The 18,281-nt window shown below is 38.1% G+C and overlaps 1 protein-coding gene across 1 annotated transcript in view; it reads right to left on the reverse strand.

Annotated features, from left to right (window-relative positions):
• Positions 1 to 1,137: 1,137 nt before the first annotated feature.
• LOC140751225 (programmed cell death protein 4) overlaps positions 1,138 to 18,281 on the reverse strand; it is a 36,284-nt gene continuing 19,140 nt past the window's right edge. The window contains exons 3-10 of the mRNA XM_073085094.1: positions 10,176 to 10,277; positions 9,466 to 9,583; positions 7,948 to 8,107; positions 6,518 to 6,607; positions 5,431 to 5,563; positions 4,709 to 4,819; positions 3,787 to 3,926; positions 1,138 to 2,836 (exon numbers count right to left, since the gene is read on the reverse strand). Coding sequence (XP_072941195.1) covers positions 2,764 to 2,836; positions 3,787 to 3,926; positions 4,709 to 4,819; positions 5,431 to 5,563; positions 6,518 to 6,607; positions 7,948 to 8,107; positions 9,466 to 9,583; positions 10,176 to 10,277 — 927 coding nt within the window. The 3' untranslated portion in view covers positions 1,138 to 2,763. The remainder of the gene's footprint in view (positions 2,837 to 3,786; positions 3,927 to 4,708; positions 4,820 to 5,430; positions 5,564 to 6,517; positions 6,608 to 7,947; positions 8,108 to 9,465; positions 9,584 to 10,175; positions 10,278 to 18,281) is intronic.

Here is an 18,281-nt window from a genome sequence, read left to right on the forward strand (position 1 = left end):
GATATAAGTGATTTTATTTAAAAAAATACTTCAAAAATATTACATTCAAAAAACTTTTAAGCCTTTCAATTTTTATCACGCTTTTATTAGCTTGACCTGTATGTATGTATGTATGTAACGGAATCTTTGAACTCAATTTTTACCCACTTTGAACGGTCCGATTAATTTAAAATTTTGAACAATTATCAAGAACCGATGACAATACACGATTTAAATAATTCTATCTTCTATATAGGAGAATGGCCTCATCAGGATCGTCAGGAATCAGGATTAACGATTTTCCTTGTGCGATTTAGCGTGGCTTTTAGTTTTTAATCTATAATTATTGTTGTTAAATTGCAAAATCCAATATCAATCGTACAATTTACTCTAAGTAATATTACAACCCCAACTAACAAAATACAAATCCCTATTATTTTCAACCATAGCCAAAATTTCGATTAGATCCATTAAAAACGGAATCCGATACCGGATCGGAATAGTTATTTTCGAAAAATATCATTACTACACACCGCCAAGTCCTATGCAACCTACTTTGTACTACAATCTAATTTATAAGAACGACATATACCATTTATATACTACCATTTATAAACAGGGTGAACTTTTCAAACGGGCCTTCAGGGCCAAATCCGAAACTATAAGGATTAGCAAAAAATGCTGAAAGGAGTTACGAGGCCGATTTTGATAAAAACTAAAACTGCATCATTCGTTTTTTACAATATGTTTTTCCTTAGCCGGGAATCGAACGAGTTCATTTTGAAAAAAATTACATCCTCTATATTATTCCACTATCTGATAGTGTCGCTTATAAGGATCAAATTCTGGGAAGTAATGTTATGTGACAAATTAAAGGAAAAGGAAAATTATGAAGAAAATTCATATTTTTTCATACATTGGCATACTAATTCATAAGGATTATACATAATAAATGATTTATGTAAAATTCTTTAGAAACATTCATAAGTCATACCATTGAAGAACTTGTTGGTTAATCAACTAATTATTCGATGTTATGACCATGACATACGGCTTAGTATGAGAAAGTAATAGTTTGGCAAATAAGTTACCGCCGTTTTTATAAGCAACACTATCAGATAGTGGAATAATATAGAGGGTAGGAATAATTGTAATTTTTTTCAAAATGAACTCGTTCGATTCCCGGCTAGGGAAAAAGATATTTTAAAAAAGTAATGATGCAGTTTTAGTTTTTATCAAAATTGGCCTCGTAGCTCCGTTCAGCATTTTTCGATAATCCTTATAGTTTCGGATTTGGCTCTGAAGGTCCGTTTGAAAAATTCACCCTGTATACTTGCAGTCCATTATATTTCGATCAATATTTACTATTTAATTTGCGAATATAACATTTTATTAATTTATTGACTCTTTTGCAATTATTAATATTGATCAGATTAATTATTGTTAATAACTGATTTATCCATTTACCAATTTTCACCCACAAAAGATCTGACATTTTCATATTTTTAAAACTATGTGTTACATCGACACACGCAACTTGATCATAAAATTATATATTCGCAAATACAAGCAACTTTCATCGAATCCGTTAGTTTTAAAATTTCAAGCCCCTTTCACAATATCCGAATAAATTTATTATTATGTACTCTTTTACATTGAAATTTCAAGAAGAATTAACATATAGGTGTGGCGGTGGTGCCGCCGGAGTGGAACCACAGAGCTTCTACCACTTTTAAACATTATTTGGGAGTCTAAGACTAAAACACACACACGACCTCGCAACATGTTACATTGCAATGTCGCGTGTGTGTTTCGACCCTTACTCGGATACTGTGAAAGGGCCCTAATAATACAATAATTACTCTTACGTTAGACGGAAAACATTTCTATAATTATGAGAGCAAATCCAATACATTAATATTACATACATACATTATAATATTTTTGTCATACAATATAATTTTAACAATCTCTTATTTATTTTTTAGTACAATCTTTTTATATATATAATGATTCTTATATATTGTGTATATGTTGTTCGTGTGTCTGTCTGTGTGTTTGTTACAGTTGTGTCAAATTGTATATATGTTGCGAAAACTAATAAGTACATAATCAAAATTTTGTTCAATGGCGACAAACATTATTCATTAAAGAAATCTTAAATATTTATCAACAAAATATTTTGTCATTTTTGAAAAGTGACAAAGTGTTAGAAAATCGTGAAAATTATTTTATTCATGAGATTAATTTATTTAAGATTTCTTCTATAAATAAATGTTATATCATGAATTTAGTTTTATTTCGGGTTTTGCATTAATTTTAAGGTCTTTTTCCACTTGGCGATATTATAATACTATTTATTAAGTTTGTGTGTGAGATTTTTGTGTCTGCCAAAATAAATACTTATAAATGTGATAAACATTTATAAATACGCTATAATATCAATGCTAGCAACCGACTGAAATTCGTCTTACGGCCGAAATCGTAAACAATATTTTAAGACGGAAAATTTCTGGCCAAAACCGGAAATTCGACCGAAATCGGAAATTCGGCCAAAATGGGAAATTCGGCCGAAATCGGAAACTCGGCCGAAATGGGAAACGGTAAATTCGGCCGAAACCGGAAATTCGGCCGAAATCGGAAATCGAGCCTAAACTCGACCGAAACCGAAATTCAGTCGATCACTTTCTATGTCAATATTGCCTGTTTGTATGTATGTAATGTATATACATATGTTTGTATGTATAAATATGTATGTGTTGTGTATGTGTGTGTGTGGCGAGTCTATTCGCGCAGTTTGAGCGCGTGGTCCTTGATGGCGCCACCGTCGCCCTCGGACACGAAACGTTTGCGGCCCCTGTGGATAAAAAAATCAATATAAATATTAAATACAGAAATATTTATACAGTAGAACTTAGATTAACTGGACTAATTGAGGCTGTTAGAACCAGAGTAGCTTAACTACAAAAAACGATTTACAATATGGAGAAAAGTGAAAGTGTATAGTCCGCTCTGAAGTTGTTGCGAGCAAGTGTAGTCATACAATTTGCTATGGCGACGCGATTCATTTCTATATTCAGAGCGGACTGGCAGTTTTACACGGACTATACAACATTTTTAAATTACAATAATACAGATAGGTCAAAAATCATTAATATGCAGTTAGAACACTCTGGTTCTAGCAGCCTCAATTATTGTCATTAGGCTTTCGGATAATCGAAAATCGGATAATCGAATATATGAACATGACAGATACGCTGCTACCCCTGAGGACTAAGCTGGAACGCCTCGGAAAAGTATGTCTCCCTTACCACACCCTTCAAACCGGAACACAGCAGCGCCTAACACTGCTGTTATAACAGAATCTCACAGAAAAAAAGGTCAAACATGTCGTTAAACAAACGCTATGTAAAAAGCGTACTATAAACTAAGTGATTATTTGACTGACAAAACGGTGTGGTCTGAAGTAGTTCCAGCTCCACATGTACCATTAGCTTAAGATTAACATTGTAAAAATGTGTTTTTCTTTTCTTAAAAGAGGTGTTACGGAGTTTCTTTCGCCGCTTCTCCATAACGAAACACATTGTAAAGTGGTGGTAGTTGTATTGACATTCAAAAAGTGCTCTGTATAGAACCTATTTTGAATATAAAAAAATGATTTGATTTGATTTGAAATAGGTGTGACGATTACCTGCGAAACACCTTGTGAAGTGGCGGTAGTTGTATTGACATTCAAAAAGTGCTCTGTAAAGAACCTATTTTGATTAAAAAAAAAATAATTCTATTTGATATAGGTGTGGAGTATACCTGGTAGGCATTCGCTTGAGCACTGGCTCCCCTAAGCGGAAGCGGCGAGCTACGCGCTCCACGAAGCGATCCAGCATTATGTACGCCAATGGCACGTCCAGAACTATATCAGACATGTCCTCGAGCACTCGCAGGAAGCCCTGAAACAAAAACAAACATTAAATTAGTTTAAGATGCACGTACATCTGTGAGTGAGCCAGCGATAGCCTAATGGTTCAGAAACTCGGCGTCGATCGAGGGATCCGAGGTTCAAATCCCACGCACCTCCGATGTTTCAAGAGTATTAGAAATTAATTATCACTTGCTAAACGGTGAAGGAAAACATCGTGAGGAAACCTGCATACCTGAGAGATTTATAAATAAAATCTCAAAGGTATGTGAAGTCTACCAATACGCACTTGTCCAGCGCGGTGGACTATGGCCTAATCCTTCTCATTCTGAGAGGAGACCCGTGCGCAGCAGTGGGACAGTAATGGGTTGCTGACGTGGCAGAGGGCCCCGGAATATGTATTTTGTGGACATAAAATTTAGATTTTACGCTGCTACTGACGTCACGTAATAGTAGGACACACATATACAAACATATACAGGGTAAATTTTTCAAATTGGCCTTCAGAGCAAAATCCGAAATTATAAGGATTAGCGAAAAATTCTGAAAGGTGTTACGAGGCCGATTTTGATAAAAACTAAAACTGCATCATTACTTTTCTAAAATATCTTTTTCCCTAGCCGGGAATCGAACGAGTTCAGTATGAAAAAAAATACACCCTCTATATTATTTCTCTGATAGTGTCGCTTATAAGCATTAAACTCTGGGAAGTAATGATAAATGACAAACTAAAAGACGCGAGTTTAACATTTTTTATCTATTACAAAAAGTGCACAACGCCACTAAAGATCCCCTTCAAAATTATAAACTCACCCTGTCCATCTGGTCCGGGGTGACGATGACGCAACGCCTCAGCTCAGCTAGGAAAGTGCACAGTTGCTCCTCAACGCCCGTGTTTATCGCCTCCACAGCTAGTAACACAGTCTGTAACACACAATAAATTATACATAGTTTAAAAACTAAAAAACACGAGGAAAATCGTTAATCCTGATTCCCGACGATCCTGATGAGGAGAATAGGACGAAATTAATAAAATCGTGTTTTGTCATCGGTTCTTGATAATTGTTAAAAATTTCAAATTAATCGGACCGTTCAAGGTGGATAAAAATCGAGTTCAAAGATTCCGTTACATACACACATACATATATACATAGATACAACCCAAGCTAATAAAAGCGTGGTAAAAACATAGGGTTAATTCTATTTTCACTGTGATATTTGTGTAAAGGTATTTTACGACCATTTTTTCATGATGAATATTAAGAATACAGAGTAAGTTGTAATTCGACTTCTCAAGTACAACCACCACTACTATTTTTCCTTGTAGGGAACCCCAATCGGGCTCTTCCCTGGGGAAGCAGTTTAGGCTCCTCCCACACACCTGGTGTTTACAGCGGTACGCGGCCACACACACCGCCGTCCTTCCCGGGGTTACTTGCTGGACGTTTCGAGCTCCCACTCTTGTGGGACTCCCACTCCAAAAGCTCGTCTCCCTATAAAGCTGGGTGCTGACTACAGGGACAGTGGGTGCTGACCTCGTACACCAGCTCGTGATGGAAGTGCGGCACCTCCAGCTCGCGGACGCACCGCATCGCCTCGGCCAGGTCGCCAGACGTCAGGTACTCCTTGAGGAGAAGCTGGATCTGTCTTATTAGGGATTTCACTGGCCTGTGGGAAAAAAAATAAAAATATAATTATTGTCTACACTAATATTATAAAGAGGAAAACTTTGTTTGTTTGTTTGGTTGTAAAACTACTGGACCGATTTTAAAAATTCTTTCACCATTCGAAAGCTACATTATCCACGAGTAACATAGGCTATATTTAATATGAAATATATTTAATAAATAGATTTTGAGGCGGTACAAAGTTTGCCGGGTCAGCTAGTTTATTAAGGATACTTCTTTGGTTAATATAATAAATTAAATATATATATATATATATATATTTATAAAAAAATCTATTTTTTATATTTTATTCATATTCTAATATGGCAAGCATAAAAAGTGAACCCAAAACACAAACGAAAAAATATTTACAAAATTATACGACACGATATTACATGCCACGACACGATATATCGTATCATATTTACACTAATATTATAAACAGGAAAACTTTGTTTGTTTGTTTGTTTGTAATGAATAGGCTCAAAAACTACTGGACCTATTTTAAAAATTCTTTCACCATTCGAAAGCTACATTATCCACGAGTAGCATAGGCTATATTTTATATGAAATATATTTGATAAATAGATTTTGACATTTTGATTTTGATTTCGGTACAAAGGTTGCCGCGTCAGCTAGTCATACATAATTGAAATGAAAAAAAAAAAAAAAAAAAAAAAATTCTAGAAAACTTGCAATATTATCGAACAAACTTTTAGTGTCGATTTTATTTCTCATATTTATAACAAATGCCACCAGTAACTTCCAAAATTATTTTACGTCACTTCTAATTTAATAATGTAAAATTTAAATTATATATATATATATATATATATATATATATATATATTATATATATATATATATATATATATATAAATTATATATATATATATATATATATAAATTATATATATATATATATATATATTTAATAATATAAAAATAAATGTACCTGATGCCACCACCGACTCCCCATATGTTGTCGAGCCTAACGAGACCCTGTTTCATTGATAACAGCGTTTCCGCCCTGTGGATTGCTTGCCTGAAACAATAATAATATTAAATAGGTATTATTATATTATTAAAATATAAGACGTAGGAATCAACAAAATAAACCCAATTAACTAGTGAGAAGTTCCCCTCATTCACATTGTGTAGTTGAAGGTAGAACCCCTCTGTGGGTCGGCTCCGGCGGCACCACCGCCACACCTATTTCTGTTATAACAGCAGTGTTAAGCGCTGCTTGTTCTGGTTTGAAGGGTGTGGTAAGGGAGACATACATATCCGAGGCGTTCCAGCTTAGTCCTCAGCCTTGGGTCTGTGACCGAAATTAGGTAGGAATCTAATCTTATTTGAGTTTAATTACAAATGTCCATGGACTTGTTTATAGTTGTTTAGGTGGACTGTATTGTCGTCTGCCAATCCTATATTATAAAAAAACGACAAATAGGAATTTAATCGTATCTGGGTTTGATTACAGATGTCCATACGACAGTAGCCACTCATTAGGACTGCATTTACGAAGCGCGGCGGCATGCAGTCTAGGGCGACGCAACGCGCTAAGAAGTTGATAGCGTTGTGTATGGTGTGTGTGTGTTACACTTGTGACGCTGACGGCACAGTACAAATATGGAACAGTATGGAAACTAAGGCTATTTGATAAAATAATTACCTACACTCCATTGAAGAATAAGGTTGTCACTTTATTCTTTTTTTAGCATCTATGATTTTAGCATTTACTGTGCTATTAAATTCGATCAATCAATCGAATTGCAATGACTACGCAGTTTACAAATAATATAAGTAGGTAATCCCACAGCGTCTGTTAATCCCAGCAAAATACGATAATTATTATAATTATACTTTTAAATACGGAATACAGTGTAAAATTGATACAATTAATTATGGCGTAACCTTTTACGAGTTTTGGCAGAATCATACAAATGAATAAAAATGAAAGCAATAAATGAAATGAATAAGCATAAAAATGAATTAAAAAAATGATAACTAAAAATGATAACTCTGTTTTTATGAAGCCGAATTCAAACATCTGTATACCACGCAATACGCTCGTGTCATTTTTAAAAAGATCGCGGAAATAAATAACAAACAAATAACAACGTGACCGCTCGTTTTGACGCGACACTCGCTACTGCAGCACTGCGAGAACCGTTTAGGGGCCTCGTCGATGCGCACGTTTGTGTGAGTGCGCCGTTTAGAACGCTTTGTAGGGAGTTTCCATACTGTTCCATATTTCTACTGTGCTGACGGTACCTGGCGTGTGCGTTGTGTACGGTGTGTGTGTTACACTTGTGTTGCTGACGGTACCTGGCGTGTGCGTTGTGTACGGTGTGTGTGTTACACCTGTGTTGCTGACGGTACCTGGCGTGTGCGTTGAGGTCGGTAGCAGCGCAAGCTTGTACGAAGCGCGGCGGCAGGCAGTCGTCGGCGACGCAACGCGCTATGAAGTTGGAGAGGAGTACTGCGGCGTCAGGTGTGTCGAGAACTAAGTCGGGTAGCTTCTCCAATAGGCGTTCGAATGCTGGAATGTACAATCGTTGTTGAGTTAATAAGAAATTGAATTTGGTCCAATGAAATTAAGCATTAGTATGTTCATTAGTATGTTCAATACCAGCTAGTATATTAATACCAGTACCAGTAGTAGCTAAATATTGTAACTGACAATTTGTAAGTGCCACCGTTGGCCTATAAAAAATAAATATATTTCATTTCATGTCTAAGACAACGGCACACTAATATGATATATCCAATTAACCACACAGACTCTTAGGCAGATCACCCAATATCCTATTATCGCGCTAGCGAATAATGGGCACCAAAATGTACATTCAACAATTTCGGCAAACTAAAAATTATTAAATGATCTTTGGTACATAAATTAGGCCGAAACTAGTTTTTCAGCTGCAACCGAAACTTTTTTAGACCTAGGAAAATTGCCTGAAATTCGGAGATTTATAATCATAGGAGCATTTCAACAAATTCCCTCAACTAATCAATATTTTTTGATTCGATAAATGTTCATAACGGCATAACAATAAATGTGACTTGTCCGACGGGTTGGTGTACTAACTGTTAAAAAGACAAGAAACGGCCGCTAGTCACACGTCCGAGTACGACCGAAGACGACCCTATCTTTAGCCGAAACCGAAACTTCGGCCGAAACCTCTTTTTTGGCCGAAACTGCTTAACCTGACACTTCGGTCATACACTTTATTAGCCAAAACCGAAACTTCGACCGAAACCTCTTTTTTGGCCGAAAGTTTGCCTAACCTGACACTTCGGTCATACACTTTACTAGCTAAAACCGAAACTTCGGCCGAGACGAAACGTCTTTTTTGGCCGAAACTTTGCCTAACCTGACACTTCGGTCATACACTTTACTAGCCAAAATAGAAACCTCGGCCGAGACAAATCGTCTTTTTTGGCCGAAACTTTGCCTAAGGGGCCGTTCAAGTATTACGTAAGCAGATTTATTACAATTATTTACCCCCCCCCCCATCCCCCAAAAGTAAGAAAAGCTCTTACCCCCTCCCCATGCTTACGTAAACATTTTTCAAGTAATGTATTGTTATTTTTTTATATTATAATTATAATGTCATAATTCTAATTAAAAAAATGCCTAAACGTATGCATGAATTGCGGGAATCCCCGAAAATGCGTTTCGCTTTCAAATAAAGACAATGTGAGGGTTGCCATTCGTGTAAACAAGTAACATACTACCGATGACGTAATCATCATCTAGACTCCCCTACCCCCCATGTCATCCAAAATAAGCAAAGCAAAGACCCCCCGACCCCCTAAAAGTGCTTACGTAATACTTGAACGACCCCTAACCCAAAGATACAGTCAGACTTATTTATTATATCAAAACTAACTCACCAAAACCAATGTCCTTAGCTGAGAACACCCTGCCATATAGGTCTGAGATGAGGACGGAGGCCATTTCGCAGTGCGAGGGCTTGTGGTCCAACGCTATCTCCACTATTGTTTCACATACCTGCAAAACATTCACAAAATACTTTTAGCAAAACTTACTTTTAGTGGTGGTTAGAACCCTTTGTGGTTCGACCCCGGCGGCACCACCGCCACACCTATTTTTCGAGGCATTGTGAAGTCCTCAGGGGTAGCGGCGCATCTGTGATCGACCTCCGGTAGGAATCTAATCTTATCTGGGTTACCAGAACAGCAGCGCATAACACTGCTGTTATGAGGCAGAAATAAGTGTAGCGGTGGTACCACCTTTAAATAAAATTGAAGTCTGTTTCATGTATGTAATGTTAACAGTTTTTTTACTAATTGCATATTATGAAACTATTCACGTTTATAATAAAGAACAATAATTAAAATCTGTGTCCGTCTGTCTGTCTGTTTGTTCCGGGTTATCTCTGAAACTGTTCCGATTTTCAGGGGACTTTCAATAGCAAAAGGTGTAACTTAGACCACTTCTATTTTAGAATTAGGGTTCCACACAAAAACTAAAATAAATGAAATCTCCATACTATAAGAACGTCGCATAATAGTGAATTTAATATTTAAATCATAATTTATCTTATGTAAAATTATTATGTAGTTTTGGGCTATATCCTCACCAAGTGACTCCTGTTCGGCGTGACGAACTCCAGAAAGTCCTCCGCTGCAGCGTTCGTGTCACCATGCTCGAAGTACTCAAGGATGACTGGTTCCGATTTGCGCTGGGGACAAAATAAAAAATATATATTACAAGAACGCCTTTAAAGACTAGCTTTTACGCACGGTTGCGCTCACGTCAGAAATCTATGAAAGAAAGAAAGACTTTTTTTCTGGGTTGCATAATCATGTAAACACAAATGACGATAGTTGTTTTTATCTATCCCTCGGGAACGGTACTTTTTTAGAGATAGAAGGGCTAAAAAGTCCTTTTCTGTACCCCTTACAACGTGTGTACAAAATTTCATAAATCGGGCTTTTTTAATTAAGACGTAAAAACGTAGAAAACTAACAGTTAGGAATAATGATAAAGAAGTAGCAAAAATGGGGCCAGAATAGGGCTACGGTATCCCCTGCCTGGAGCCCGACGGGGCAATGCGCTAAGAGGACTCCGGTTGCGTTCCTTTGGAGATCCCGGAGTCCTCTACGCAGCGCTGAGGACGGCCACCGGGGGGGTTTTAGTGCGGTAAGAGTCCCACATAACCCTGTGTCGCTCCCAAGGCATCGGGTACCTTTTGAAGGTTTCCCTCTCGTCAACAAAAAAAAAAAAATCCCCTGCCTGTCGTAAGAGGCGACTAAAAGGGGGTTCCGGGGTTGCGGGCGGCAAGAGTGGGAGCTCGAACCGTCCAGTAAGCGACCCCGGGAAGGACGGCGGTGTGTGTGGTCGCATACCGTTGTAAATACCAGGTATGTGGGAGGAGCGTAAACTCCTCTCCCGGGGCAGAGCCCGATCAGGGCATCGCGCTTGGAGGGCTCCGGTTGTGTTCCGTCGGAGATCCTAGAGTTCTCCACCAAGCGCTGAGGACGGCCACCGGGGGGGGGGGGGTTTAGTGCTGTAAAAAACCCACATAACCCGGCGTCGCTCCCACGTCGTCGGGTTCCTTCCACCCACTCAATAATAAAAATACCAATACAACAGAAAACCTACGTAATGACGTCATCATCACCATTTATACGTAAACAAAGCCACAAACAAATAAAAAAAAACAAAACAACAACATAAACAGCATGCATATAATCTGTGCGCGTCGCGTTTGGCGCGCTCCCACTTGGCCGAATGACGTGACACACAGCGCGGTCGTCGACCCCGCGCCGATACTGCGTCGGGGCACTGCGTTGTGATGAGCGAAGCGGGCATAATTATGCAGTCCGATGAGCATAATACCGACTTACCTCTCCAAATAATTGGTAGATCATAAAAAGGAAAATTCACATTTTAATGTTAAATGTAAACAACTGTGCACTGCACAATTACGGTAGCTTTTTTTGTTGCTCCATTTCTTGCACAAAACAATTCCAAACGCGTGTCAGGAGCGGACTGACAGCCGCGCACGTACGCGCCCGAGTCCCCCCGAGATAACGTGTCGCTGAGCGGTGTCCATGTGTGCTTTGCTCGAGGCCGCTTTGTATGAAGATTGCCTTATATTAGTTTTTATTTTGTGATATTAGTAAAATAAAAAAAAAAACAACAACATAAACAGCACGCATATAATCTGTGTGCGTCGCGTTTGGCGCGCTCCCATTTGGCCGAATGACATGACCTGCAGCGCGGTACAATCTGCGCCAAACTTCAAGTCCGCTCTTAAGTTAATGCGCGCAGGTGTCAGTCAGAGTCAATGCGGTCGAACACAACTACAAGCATATACTCCGTAGCAACGTAAGGGCACACTAACGCAGCTATGTACCCGCGGGCGAGAGCGGGCAGCGAACGGGTGACGGGAGGGCCCCGCGCTCTCTTCGTCCCGCTAATATCTACAATTTGCTATAGCGACGTTACTCGTTCCTATATTCGGAGCGGACTAGCAATTTGGCGCGGACTCTAACAATAAATCTATCATTTTGTTTATATTACAGGAGTAGCGAGCAAACGAACTAGGTGGCCACTGTCACGGACGTTTATAATTGATCCAGATTGGATTGTAGTCCTTTATGAGGTATATGTTTTTTTATAATATAAGAGTAGCGGACGAGCCTGCAGTCCACCTGATTGTAAGTGGCTACTGTCGCGCACAGACATCTTTATTCAACCCCCAGATAAGATTAGGAGTCCTACCCGTCGCCGCCACAAATGCGCCGCTAATATCGAGGACTAAGCTGGAACGCCTCGGAACAGTATGTCTCCCTTACCACACCCTTCAAACCAGAACACAGCAGCGCTTAACACTGCTGTTACACCAGAAATAGGTGTGGCGGTGGTGCCGCCGGAGTCGAACCAAGGGTTCTACCACCTGTCAGGTGAACTGCATACTCGTTTGCTACTCTTAAATTATAAAAAAGTAAGATTACTATTATTTACATGAAAAATTTAGACTACGTAGAAGAGACTGTAAGTACCACCCCTATTCCCTATTCAGAAATCGCAAACAAAAAGCTATTAAATATAATTTATTTATTGTTCTAACATAAACACATATAACTTATGACAAACAACACAATAAAAACAGATATTACCTATAAAATCGCACATTAGTCACAAAACAAGAACTATAACAAGAAATTTATTATGAAAAGAATAGCCTATGTAAATATAATGAACCTATTAGTACAGTCTGACAAGAAACTGTTATTTCTCGATGTTTTTTGCTTTATCTATTAAACCGTAATAGGTAGACAGTTCAAATTTTCACAATGCGTTCACTCCAATGGTTGCTATAATAACAAATACTAAAATTAATGAAAATGCTTGAGGTGCGGAACCATCCACGTGCAAGCTTAACTGTGTGGTTCGACTCTGGCGGCACCACCGCCACACCTATTTCTATTATAACAGAAGTGTTAAGCGCTGCTGTGTTCTGCTTGACTGCTTGCTCGTCTGTTACAACTACATTATAAAAAAATATGTTAAACTTACGTATAATTCTTAAAACTGCTAGTCCGCTCTGAATATAGAAATTAAATTTATTATTTGAAGTGACAAATGTATGTCTTATGAGAAAAATAAAGATTCTTTAAACCTAAACCTAAATGAATCGTGTCGCCATAGCAAATTGTATGACTACACCTGCTCGCAACAACTTCAGAGCGGGCCAGCAGTTTGGCGCGGACTATATCACACTAAACAAACAACACTTAAACATTTGCGAAATACTAACATTCGTTGCAAATAATTTCCCTTTGATTTAAGACTTGTTTACTAAGAAACAATTGCTTGGACGATATCCAAGAATATTTGGCAAGTGTTATAAAAATCGAACCGTTGAATTGATGGTTTTTAAAAACATATAAAGACAAGCCTGTGGCTTCGCCCACTTGTTTCTTTAGACTTTTCATTTATATTTAAACCGCGTTGGCGATGAAATAAAAACTAAACTTTAGGTGCTAAATTAGTGGACAGACTACCTAAAAACTAGTTAAGGAATAGTATCAGAATGGATGAAAATATAATTGATGAAAATATCGAAATAAAATATCAAAAAGAACACTTTATGAACTTTACGAACAGTAGTCATATAAAACTAGAGATCAACCGAAAACATACTTAACTTACGTACTTCTTGAAACTAAAAAACCCTTCCATTATTTGACGCTGTCAATTCCGCCTTCGCTAACCTCGCTAACCTTCGACAACTTTTACCTATAGTCCGCGTAAAACTGCTAGTCCGCTCTGAATATAGAAATGAATCGCGTCGCCATAGCAAATTGTATGACTACACCTGCTCGCAACAACTTCCGAGTGGACTAGCAGTTTGGCGCGGACTATACCTAAGCTTAAACAAAGACCAATTAGAACGTATATTATACCCGCTATCCGCTCCCGCTCCTTCTCTCCACTATGCCCACACGCTCACGCTACGTTTTATGTAACACAATGTCGCAACGCTGCATCTAAAGAGGGTACACTTAATATTGATAAGGTGTTTTTTGCCCTAACGTTATATTGGTCGTATTATAATATAGGAGTAGCAGACGAGTATGCAGTCCACCTGATGGTAAGTGGCTACTGCCGTATGAACATATGTAATCAAGCTAATCGACTAAACTAGAAGCCTCGGAAAAGTATATCTCTGTTACCACACCCTTCGAAACAGAACACAGCAGCGCTAACACTGCTGTTATTAGGCAGAAATAGGATTAGCATCATAGATATACTACTAATAAAGACGTAGATGAGTCATACACGTTCGAAATTTGGCACATGATTTATGGGCTAATTGGCCTATGACAACTTAGTCACGGGCCGCGCGCCTTTCAGAATGGTCGTTTCTATGTCAAAGTTTCTGTGTTGAAAAACGATTAAAAATGCCGTCTTGCGCCATGAGATTTTGCACAAAATACAGCGGAAAAGTCACCCAAGGTGGTGGAATCACTTATCATTCATAAGTATTTCAATTTCGAGAAGTTATTATCGATTTTTCAATAATTCAAATTAAATTTAGCGTAAATAAATGTCACAGATAATAGAACGAATAAAAAAATGGGCAAATTACTAAGTTTAAAAGAGAAGCGTTATGAATTGTGCGTATCCATGTATCATAGATTAAATTAACAGATAGACATTATTGGTATATATATCGTAAGAAACTACACAAATCATTTACAAATTTGAAAGTTATATTTATTAATTTGATGTTTAAATCGATATTTTTTCCTATGTTCACCCGCTCCATCTCTCCACTATGCCTACACGCTCACCGAGTGTAGGTTTTATGTAATACAATGTCGCAACGCTGCATCTAAAGAGGGTACGCTCAATATTGATGATGTGTCTTTTGTCCTAGCATTATATTGGATCTGCGCTGTGCTAAGTGTCTTCGAGATAACATATACTTATTATAAATTAGGAAAACCTGACGTGCGAGTTCTGGGTTCGATCCCCGGCCAGACACACACCTAAATGAGGAATGTAGGGTTTGGGCGCTTGTGTATATTTTTTTTTTATAATTAGGAGTAGCAGACGAGCATGCAGTCCACCTGATGGTAAGCGGCTACTGCGGTATGGACATCTGTATAATCCCCAGATAGGATTAGATTCCAACCTGAGGTCGGACACAGATGGAGCGCTACCTCTGAGGACTAAGCTGGAACGCTTCGCAAGTGTCTCCCTTACCACACCCTTCAAACCATAACACAGCAGCGCTAACATTGCTGTTATAAGGCAGAAATAGATGTGGCGGTGGTGCAGCCGGAGTCGAACCACAGAGGGTTCTGTCACCTTAATATTTAATTTAATTATTATCATATCCATATAATATCGTATCGTAATAGTATCACATTATTTTGATATTGTATGGATCAATTATTTTTTAACAATATTACAGATTAACTGACCCGGCAAACTTTGTACCGCCTCAGAATCTATTTATCAAATACATTTCATATAAAATATAGCCTATGTTACTCGTACATAATGTAGCTTTCGAATGGTGAAAGAATTTTTAAAATCAACAAAGTTTTCCTCTCTATAATATTACTATAGACTAAGTCCATTCTTTGTAACATTTTGAATTTAACAAACTTCATACTACTTACGATAGAGATGTGCCGAGTTAGGTCAACTCAAATCAGTACTCGAGTACTTATATAAACTCGCATACTCGAGTACCAATAGTGATACTCGAGTACCAGTAATACTCGAATACTAACGATACTCGTACACTACAACTCGTACAAGTAAACACTTGTTTAATTTTGTGTAGTGAGTGGCGTTTTTTTTTTTTTTTTGCTCTGTCGTGCTATTGGACTGTATGTTGCAAAGTACTCGAGTACTTTGTGAATACTTTGGACTCGAGTAGGTACTGACTCGATTCTTTTTTATATGAGTACCTACTAAAGTACTCGAATACCAAAAATGGCCGACTCGGCACATCATTAACTTACGAACGTATGGTACTTACATATTTTTATTCACAGAGCGTATACAAGTGTTTATTTTTATCCTTTTGTCATTTCCCTCTCTCCATACACAGAACATATTGCATTGTACTTGTACTACATTACAATGACTACATGTGTGTCACTGTAGTTAACGACATGTAGTTGTACGACATAAAATAAAGTGTGCAAAGTGTTCAATAAGTTTATTTGCGGCTCGCTCACTCGTTTCGTTGAAGGTCGCCCATATGGCTTGCGTTTAGGGTTCCTTGGGCTACTGAAAAACCCTAGAATCCAGGGATCGAATGTCACGCACTGCTGATTTTTTAAGTTATGTGCGTATTACAAATTAATTATCGCTTGCTGTAACGGTGAAAGAAAACATCATGAGGAAATCAATAGTTGAGAGTTCTTAAAAAGTTCATAAAGATGTGTGAAGTCTACCAATTCGCACTTGCCCAGCGCGATGGAGTATTATCTAAACCCTTCTCATACTGAAGGGAGACACGCGCCCAGCAGATGGACAGTAATGGGTTGATAACGAGGTATAGAGGTGCGGTCTATACAGGCTCAGGTCATAAAGGCCTAAGGGCACCTCTCCATCAGTGATGTACGAGTATGTGGTAACTAAGATATGGATGCAAATCCACATACAGAAATACTTTATTTTCATTGGTGCAACAACATAGATTAACTCTCTGAGTTATGTTGTTTAATGACATCTTTATGAGAGTTTGTTTGTTACACTTTCACGCCTTAACTACATAACCGATTGTCATGACATTTTGCACACACGTTGTCAGGGGTCCAGAACAGGACATAGGGTACAGTACATCCCGGAAAGGATACCATTACCGAAGGATAGAGAAAACCTCTGACTGCGAGCGAAACCACGGGTACAAGCTAGTACAAATATAATAATAATAGTACTGAACCAACACATTCGACTCTAACTTGACGGTATTTATTAATTCTTGTACTTACAACGGGTAAGGTTGTTTGTCCACCGCACCGTCACCGAGCCGATACCGAGTACGAGATTATTTTGGGGCCGAGTTTAATATGTCGTGACGGCGATAGTTTGTCCACCGCGACCGATATCGGCGGTTTATTTTGTTCCAGCTGTCACGCGTGTGACGGCAGTGTATAGACAAGTTCCAATGTGTTTTATACTGCCGGCACATCGGCACGTCAAAATCTCGGTGCCGATATAGCGGTCACGCCGATCTGCTCGAAATATCGGCGGCCGGGATGACGGTGCTCGGGTGACAGACGTGCGGTGGACAAGCGGCTATAGTAAATGTATGTACGCTACTTCGGCGCCGTCTTTAATTATCGGTATCGGCTCGGTGACGGTTGCAGTGGACAAACAGCATAAGCCTATAAAATGTTATTTTTTTTTTATACAACAATAAAACGGCTTTCATTGTTACTATTGTTAGTACAACAACAACAACAGTATTGTTATAGAATATTGAATTAATATTACTTAACAATTATAATATTGTAGTTTTAATATTTCATTGAAAATTGTCAATATTGTAACTTTTTCATTGTGACATACAATTAAAGTTTTTATTGTAATTCATTGTTTAATCAGCTTGCATCTCAAGGAGATAGCAAGGTCGCTTGATTGTAGATTGTACAGCTCATCAATCTTTTGCTACATTTTAAAATATTAAAATCAATTGTTATGATTTTTATGAATATTAATCCAAGATACAGAATTGTTTAAAAATTTCCTACAAGGCGCCCCACACTTTTAGAACAGTATAGTCCACTCCAAACTGCTAGTCCGCTCTGAAGTTGTTGCGAACACTGGTGTAGTCATACAATTTGCTATTGCGACGCGATTCATTTCTATATTCAGAGCGGACTAGTAATTTTACGCGAACTATAACATTAATTGTCGTCAATAATTTTATTCTTATATAAAGGCGTGGTTTTGGGGCGATTAATTTTACCTTTCCAGAGATTTCCCCAGCAACGACCTAAAGCGCCTCACGTAATTAATGGACGCCCCCTTTTAGTTTTTTTAAACTATAAATTATTTTCCACTCTTATTCGTGTTGGTGTTTTACGTTTTCCTTCACCGTTATAGCAAGTAGGTATATATTATATAATTTACTTGTTAATTTCTATAAAATCCGGAACTAAACTAAGCCGGATTGCCAAAACGTAGTTACGTATGCTAATTT

Source organism: Epargyreus clarus, unplaced genomic scaffold (genome assembly GCF_041222505.1).
Source record: "Epargyreus clarus isolate Ecla_fem2 unplaced genomic scaffold, WU_Ecla_fem_2.2 ptg000022l, whole genome shotgun sequence".
NCBI lineage: Eukaryota > Metazoa > Arthropoda > Insecta > Lepidoptera > Hesperiidae > Epargyreus > Epargyreus clarus.